At 40.5% G+C, this 8161-nt stretch overlaps 1 protein-coding gene across 2 annotated transcripts; it reads left to right on the top strand.

Annotated features, from left to right (window-relative positions):
• The first annotated feature begins 3329 nt into the window (after positions 1–3329).
• On the top strand, positions 3330–7780 carry sp7 (Sp7 transcription factor). Of its 2 annotated transcripts, none has more exons than XM_061043215.1 (2): positions 3330–3486; positions 4992–7780. In XM_061043215.1, the coding sequence occupies exons 1-2, from the start codon at positions 3451–3453 to the stop codon at positions 6330–6332; spliced, it is 1377 nt and encodes a 458-aa protein (XP_060899198.1). In that variant the 5' UTR covers positions 3330–3450; the 3' UTR covers positions 6333–7780. The 2 variants fall into 2 exon arrangements, with proteins under 2 accessions (XP_060899198.1, XP_060899199.1); XM_061043216.1 differs by having other exon boundaries at positions 3351–3471.
• The last annotated feature ends 381 nt before the right edge of the window (positions 7781–8161 follow it).

The following is an 8161-nucleotide window of genomic DNA, read 5'->3' as shown; positions in this document are numbered from 1 at the left end:
GTCAATCAAAGCATTTTGTTGTCAGAGCTTTGAGTCAGAGATCTGAGGGGATTAAACTTGGGGTCCATACCAAATATGATTTGACTGGAATTGACCGCTTTGTAAGAAAAAGGTTTAACGGTGCTTGAGCAACATGTATGTCATCAGTTCTTAAGTTTGAAAGGAATTCACAAGAAAAGCACAGAAAGTTACAACAAAGTTGAACTTTTAGGAGAAAACTTTGAAGTTATGATTGTTGTTAGCTCCAATGCCACTTGTTGCATCAACAACAGGATTTGGTTAATGATCTAGAAAACTACAAAACCTGTAGCTACCAATACATGTGATCGCTGTCATATGGACAATAACTATCCATTGCAAACTTATAATCAGCCATGGGGAGCATAATTGCGCCCACCCAACGCCCCGAGGTTCATCAAGCCTGCAGTGCCTACTGTACCTACCCAAAAATCTCAACCACACAGAGCAGAAAATAGTAAAGAGAGCAGAGAAAGCTTTTTGAAGAGGCTGTTAAGAGCTTAACTCATTCTCTAATTATAGATCTCACTTGCTCTCTTTTGAAGGGAACTGTAAATGGGAACACGCCAAAGTTTTTAGATTACTACAAGTCTCATAAAAGATGAGGAAAAGCGACCACTCTGCAGCAAAATGGGCGCAGTCTACCTCCCCTCTCATTTCACTTAAATGTAAAACATAAAGCCCTGATGAACGCTAAGAAGAAAAGGAACAGTTCAATTAAAAGAGGCAGAAACACACCATGTGTTTAATGAAAGGGAAGGGAAATGCCAAAGAAAGTGTGAAAATAATGCCACATAACACATCTGTGGGGTTTGTATAGATAGATAGATAGACAGACAGACAGACTGACAGACTGACAGTCAACCCTAATTGATAGGACAGTAAAGAGGAAAAGACATGTCCTTGCTGTATGCTGCAGTGTATATCACACAAGACAGGTAACTTGTCAATGTAATATCAACATGAAACAGTTACGACAGGCAGAGAAGAGGCATAGTAAAGCCATGAAACAGAACAAGAACTTTTTACAATGAACTAGTAAACATTGCCTTTGTTAGAGGAGATTCCGTGCAAAACAATATTCCCAATCACGTTGAATTGGACATTGCAGGTCAAGTTAATGTTCATTACTTCATGATGTAAGGTTCAGTTAACTTTACAGGGAAATAGCTGGTAGAAATGTCCTTCAGAGGTATACTTTTCTCTAAAATCCATTGGCACATTACAGAGCAGGTATTGATTTTTTGTTTACTTTTATCTGAAATAAACTGGAGATTTGATGGCTTATTAAATATACTTCAATATATACTGATGCCTCTAAATTACCTGCAAAAACAATCATTTCACCAATCATTTGCTTTTGTAGCGACAAGATTGACTATTTCTATATTGTCATTTTTAATGCCTGGCTGAAACCGCTAGTGAAAGACCGATATAGATAGAGAGACAGCTAGTTAGTTAGATAGATAGATGTGTTTAAAGGTATACTGTATGTTTCTGTGGGAGTAGGAGACAGTGTAAAGTGCAGCATGTTTCAGCAGCCTTTGTTCTTCTCCTCACACATGCTCTGGAATAAGAAAATAAAGCAATGAAGGTCAGTCGGAGAGCAGACTGCCAAATATAGCTGCTGTGTTCATGTGAGGGCCAGACTCTCCAGAACGACAAGCCCAGCTCTGACCATGCCCTGTAATTGAGGAGAAAATAAGGACAGAAATTATATGTTTATTTTTGACAACAATTTTAATCTTCTGTGCTCTCCTTCAGAAAACGAGACGCCCACAAAAAAATCTGTCTCACTCAGGACAGAAAGTTTGGTTCCTTCACAAACGGAATTCTTAAATGAATTTCTTCTAATCCTGATTAACATGAAACTCTGACAGTGAAAACCAAACTACACTCTGTTGGAATGTATCTGTTGTTTATAAATATCATAGAGTTATACTAAATCTTATTTAATGAGATTTCTTCAAACTTGCAAAACAAGAATTGTCACTTATGTAGTTTTATAACTGTACAAAAAGGATGCAGTGGTAGTTTTCTCTCCTGTTTATTGTGACAATGATTTTAAGAGTGTATGAGAAAATGCTGTTTTGAATATATTGTAACCTTTTTAATCTAACTTTCTTTGATACTTTTTTGGTCTAACTTCTTGTACGCAAAGAAAATGTGTCTGCAAAAAAGCCAAACTTCGATAGATTCAGACAGTTATTTTGTATCTAAAGAATAGAAAGATAAATTAATTCTCAAAGGTTTTTCATCATTCTAAAGTTTTAAGGAATAATCAATATTTGTTTGATTTGAAAACTTTTTAAAACAAAGTTTAAAAACTACCATAAGCTACCATCAAAAGGTAGTTTGAAATTATTTTTTTTACGTGTTAGTCAAATGAGATTCTTGTAAATTGTTAAATTTCTGACCAACAGTTTTTTGTATCAGAATTAAAAATGAAGAATTACAGAAAGTTATTTGGAGGACTTTAAAATACTACTTTGCAACTTCTTTGGCAAGACTTATTATTTTTACATTTCCAAACTCTTATCCTGTTGTTTTTCATTTCTTTTTCTATTTCTTTAACTTTTTTCTTTACAGAGCAATCTCCTATGTCTTTCCATCCTCAGGATTTCCCTGTTTTCTTTTCTTTTATTTGATGTTATAATCTCCTCTTTAGTTCACATAATGACTCAAGCCTTTTCTTCTTCCTTGTCTCTGTAGCTCAGTCTCTTTAACCGTCACATTTAACGTCTGAAAGGCAGTTAACTGTGTTTAAGAATATTGGAAACAGAGAGAGGGTTGAAACCAGAATAATAAAATCTCAGATGGAAACCACAGACTCGCTCAGCTTAATTTTTGTGATTTATGTGTCGCGGGCTGAGGCAACATGTTCTTTTGTTATTTTTCCTCTCTCACAGGAAACCAGAGGGGGGAAGCTTCAGTCGGCTTTTCACTTCTTATTTACACTTCTCCTACAGTAATGCGTCAAAGAGCACGGATACAATTTACAACACGATCCATGTGGAGAAATCCTGCGAGATAATTCTCTCTGAGATGATGTTAGCTGTAATCTTTTCCCTCAGACTCCTCTGGACTAATCCCAGTGGAAAAAATAATGCCAGTGAAACTGAAATAATGTCAACATGGTGATTGATGAGTAACCCATTCATGCATTTAACTTGAAAAATGATTCGACACTCTGCTTTTGGGGAGTTGGGATGTCCCTCTTTCTATCCACCAATCTCTGCCTATTCTCCTCCATCTCTTGGTTTTTATTGCCTCTTAGTGAGTCTTCAAAGAGCCCAGAGCCTGTAATTAGGGGGCGGGCTCCCCGTGCCTCAAAACACTTCCCCGCGTTAGAGCCCAACTTCTCCCAAACTGTCCCGGGACTCAGAGCTTCTCCCACTCCACTCCGCTTCCTTAGGATTTTGTTTCTCAGGGATGGCCGCATCTATTCTGGAGGTAGGGAATGTGATTGTAAGTAGATTTTATATTTTCTTTTTCCTCTTTCTGCATACAATCTCAACTTTTCTGATGTAAATGTTTGATTTAAATCTATGCAAATGTATGTTGAAGAAGGGAATTTGGCCCAGTTTGGGAGGTCTGCAGGAAAATGTATGACTGAATATAAATGAGGATAATTTAACATATAGCTCACGTTGTAGGAGAAAGAGTTTAAGTCTTAATGGAAGCTGATTTAAAGAATCTTAAGGCTGAGCTGTTGACATCATTTGATAACTTTACTACTCAAAATCTTAACCTCTGTTCATCTGAAAGTCTAGGATTTACATTCCCTCGAGGAGTATTTAATCTATGTGCAAAAGGAAAAAAAGGAGCTATGTGGAACTCTACAGTTTCAGTTTATGGAGTGAGAGATTAGGAGGACAGCTGGCCTTACAGGGGTAATAAGTCTGTGATGAAACATTATTAACCTGAAAACTGGGCTGATCCCCAGGGGGCTTTTTGTAAGAGAAGGAGATAACCACTAATCACCTCTGAGGGGAGAGCCAGTGTGAAAGGAAAGCCTTCAAGCGATGATAATATTTTAGCCAGTTTTCTACTAACACTTATTTAAAGTCTATTTAAAGACTCATATTAAGAGAGATGTATTGCGCTTGGATTGAAAATACAACTTCACAAGATTTAAGTCTACAAATTGATCAAAACAATAATCTTTCATTGCTCCTACAGCAGGTAACATTCGATCATAAGCATAATTACTCTCTATTACAGATTGCAGAATCTCTGTTTAGTTTTATATAAATGCTGTAAGAGTATTAGTGATTCTCATTAGTTGTTCATGCGTTCAGTATAAATGCCATGCAATGTGAAAAAGGGAATTCACAAAAAATCTAAATGGCTAAAATGTAAAATCATTAACTTTTTTAATTGGACTTTTAGATAGACAAAAGATGAAAAAGTTTTGTTTTCTAAAAGGACACATATCATTTTATAACTATATGAACTTATTTTCAATCAACAGACAAATCATTCAATATGATCAGCAGAGACAGAGGATTGTAAATCTAACAGAACAACAAGACTGCTGTGACACAATGAACCATCAACTTTTCAAACCTCTTTAATGCCAGAATGTCTACCCAGGAGAAACTTAGCCACAGTTTAAGTTGATAATGCAGCGCCTATACATAATCGTACTATGTATATTTCTGTACACTGGAGAAAAACTTTACAGTATACATTCACGCTAAATTAAGAATATCTCTTCCTAGTGGTTTAAGTGAAACAAAAGAGCAGGGAATTCCTGCCTTGCTGAGCGGAGCGGATCCTTCACAAGAGTAAACATTCGCTGGCTGAAATTGCCCTGACCACCACTTTGAAAACAGAGAGAGCAGGAAAAGCCGGCGGTGGCACTCAGACAGAAGTTTTTTATTAGAGTTGACACTGACAGGAGCAACAGCAAGAAGCCATTTCCTGTAGACAGACAGTCTCATTTTCTCCCCTGTCTCCTCCTCCCCCAGGAAGACGCACGCTATGGCTCCAGTCCTCTGGCTATGTTAACTGCTACCTGTAACAAGTTTGGCAGCACAAGCCCCATCAGGGATTCGGCTACACCCGGTAAGCCCGGCAGCACAACTCCTGTAAAGAAGCCCTACAACATGACCTCTGATCTGCAGACTAAGAACGGGCGCACCGCAGACGGCAGCGGCCTGGCGGACTCCTACACTGGCTCCTTCACCACAGCTGGAGGAGGAGGCGGCGGGCTGCTTACCCCAACTGGAAGCCCCCCTCCTTCATCCGGAGGCTACCCTACAGAGTATAACCCCTTCTCCCACTCCTTCCAGACCTCTGTCTCCCAGGACCCGTCTCTTTTAGTGTCCAAGGCCCATGCTACGGCCGACTGTCTCACCAGCGTCTACACCTCCCTGGATATGACGCACCCATACGGCTCCTGGTATAAAGCCGGTATCCATCCTGGTATCACTGCTGCTCCTGCCAATGCCACGTCCTCCTGGTGGGACGTCCACCCAAACTCCAACTGGCTCTCAGCAACCCAGTCCCAGACAGATGGAGGTCTCCAGGCCTCGCTGCAGCCTGTAGCACCCCAGGCCTCCCTTAGCCCACAGTTGCCCAGTTACAGCACCGACTTTACACAACTAAACCCAACTCCGTACCCCTCTGTGGGGCTGGGCTCCTCCTCACACCTCCTCCAGTCCTCCCAGCACATGCTGCCCCAGGACATGTACAAGCCCAAGCCTGTGCCAAGTGCGGGACTGATTGAGAGTCCCATGGGCCTGAAGCCTGCCAGGGGATCAGGGGGGTACAGTGGAGGAGGTGCGCCCACCAGATCCTCATGTGACTGCCCCAACTGCCAGGAGCTTGAGCGGCTGGGGGCCTCGGCTGCCTCCCTGAGGAAGAAACCGGTCCATAGCTGCCACATCCCTGGCTGTGGGAAGGTCTACAACAAGGCCTCTCATCTGAAAGCCCACCTGCGCTGGCACACTGGCGAGCGGCCCTTTGTTTGCAACTGGCTGTTTTGTGGGAAACGCTTCACTCGCTCTGACGAACTGGAGAGGCACGTACGCACCCACACCCGTGAGAAGAAGTTCACCTGTCTACTGTGCAACAAGCGTTTCACACGCAGCGACCACCTGTCCAAGCACCAGAAGACCCACGCTGATTCTGCAATGCAGGGAAAAGCTGCTGTGGAGGGGGACACAGATCCTCGCAGCGAAGAGACCACAGAGCTCAACACCAGCGCTGTCCAAACCAACCCTGTCGATGACCAAATCACCAACGGAGACGAGAAGACTGGCACGCCTAATGGAGTGGAGAACAGCAGCGGACTGTTGGAGATCTGACTTTGTTAAGTTTTCTTTTTGAGACATGGTGGGCTTTTTTGTTGTTGTTGTTGTCGACACAATTCAACCTTTAAACTTAAAAAGACAGTATTTGGTTTCAAGACATAAAAGGATTTCTGAGAGTTTGAAAAGAGTTGATATAATAAATGACTGACCATGTTGCAGGTAGCAATCACTTCATTTTCTCTGGACCACACACACAGACACACACACACACACACACACACTAATACACAATGCCCTGCAAACAAATGCCTACATGTATGCAGGCAGAAAAATACACAAACACAAATAAAACAAACCAAAGATGGGATGTTCATGCAAACATGTGCACAGGCCCAAGCAAAGAAAACAACTATGAACAAATGCATCCATGCATGCACACACACACACACACACACACACACACACACACACACACACACACACACACACAGAACGCCTGCACACTTCAAGCAAATACACAAATGCACACATTCATCCTACACACATTTTCTGCCTTTCAAATGAGACAAACCACTGGGGAAATTTAATCTGCAAAAGCAGAAGGAAAAGAGCTCTGAGCCGCAAAAGGAAAGTCGTTTTAAAAGGAGACTTATGGTCGGGATGATGGAGTTGATGGAGCATTGCATGTCTCGAGAAAAATCTGATTTACAGCTGTACTTTGATACTTCATTACTCTTGAAACAATCAACGGACAATCCTTCTTACTGCTTTATTGTTGCCAAAGACATTTTGATGTAATGGATTTTTTTTTCAGTTCACTTTTGTTTGCTGTTTGCTTCGTACAATGTCTAATTTAATTTCATATTTACATAAATAATCTAATTTATGTCTTAAATTATACACGTGGAAGATTATCTTGCACCCTGCAGGAACTATATAAAGCCTGAAAAAGTACGCAAGATGGTTGAAGCTGGCCAAAAAGAAAAGAAAATGCATTAAATTAAGTTTTTTTTCTCTCTCGTATTTATTAGTTATAAATGTGGAGTTTTTGGGCAATGTTTTAAAAGATTTATTTAAAGATCTTGAAGTTTGTTTGATGTGTAAACTATTGCTATATAATCTTTTAATTGTGAAGACTTCCACACCTGGCAGAGTAATGGTTGATAAGGGCTTCTCCTTGTTTGTACATACCATCTATACAATTTATAGATATTGCTGGGTGTGTTATTTTTCTACTGTTTTTATGTATTTTTCTGTATTTGGTCTTACTTTCTATGATGAAACAGATCTCTATAAAAACATTATGTAAGCGACAGACACAGAGAAGCTGAATTTGTTGCTTTGAACTACGATGTGAGCTGATTCATTGTGACATGAGTGTGTCAGATACTGTAAATAATGATGAGGCACAAAACCTCTTAAAGGTGAACGTGTTGTAAAAAGTAAAGGTGTGAAATCATGACAGTTCTGGTGCTTTGAAAAGTAAAGAAATATAAAAAGCATCTTTTTCTGCTGGTGTTATTTTGTTATAAAAGTTTAAGAGTCAAAAGAGTAGTTCCTTCAGCATAGAAGCTTAACGCTCCTCTCCTCAATTCTTTTCATATCTTACTATACTTCCACCTCACCGTGGCCAACCAAATACTTTCATTATCTTTTGCAGCACAAACAAAGCCGGCCACTGAAGTGAGGTCTTAACTGCACACAATGACCCCCTTTGAGAGAGCCACTGTAGTTACACTCAAGACAATTACTCCGCTCTCCAGCCTGAGAGGGGTAATTACTGCGAGCGATGCTCCAGCAGAGTCAGAGCAGAGGAGGAGAGGGGGATTAGGACAGGGGCGCTACGGTTTTATTGTTTATTGAGGGAGGCGGTCAAACAAAGG

Source organism: Labrus mixtus, chromosome 7 (genome assembly GCF_963584025.1).
Source record: "Labrus mixtus chromosome 7, fLabMix1.1, whole genome shotgun sequence".
NCBI lineage: Eukaryota > Metazoa > Chordata > Actinopteri > Labriformes > Labridae > Labrus > Labrus mixtus.
The sequence above is the reverse complement of the archived record's forward strand: the minus strand, read 5'-3'. Positions and strand labels throughout refer to the sequence as shown.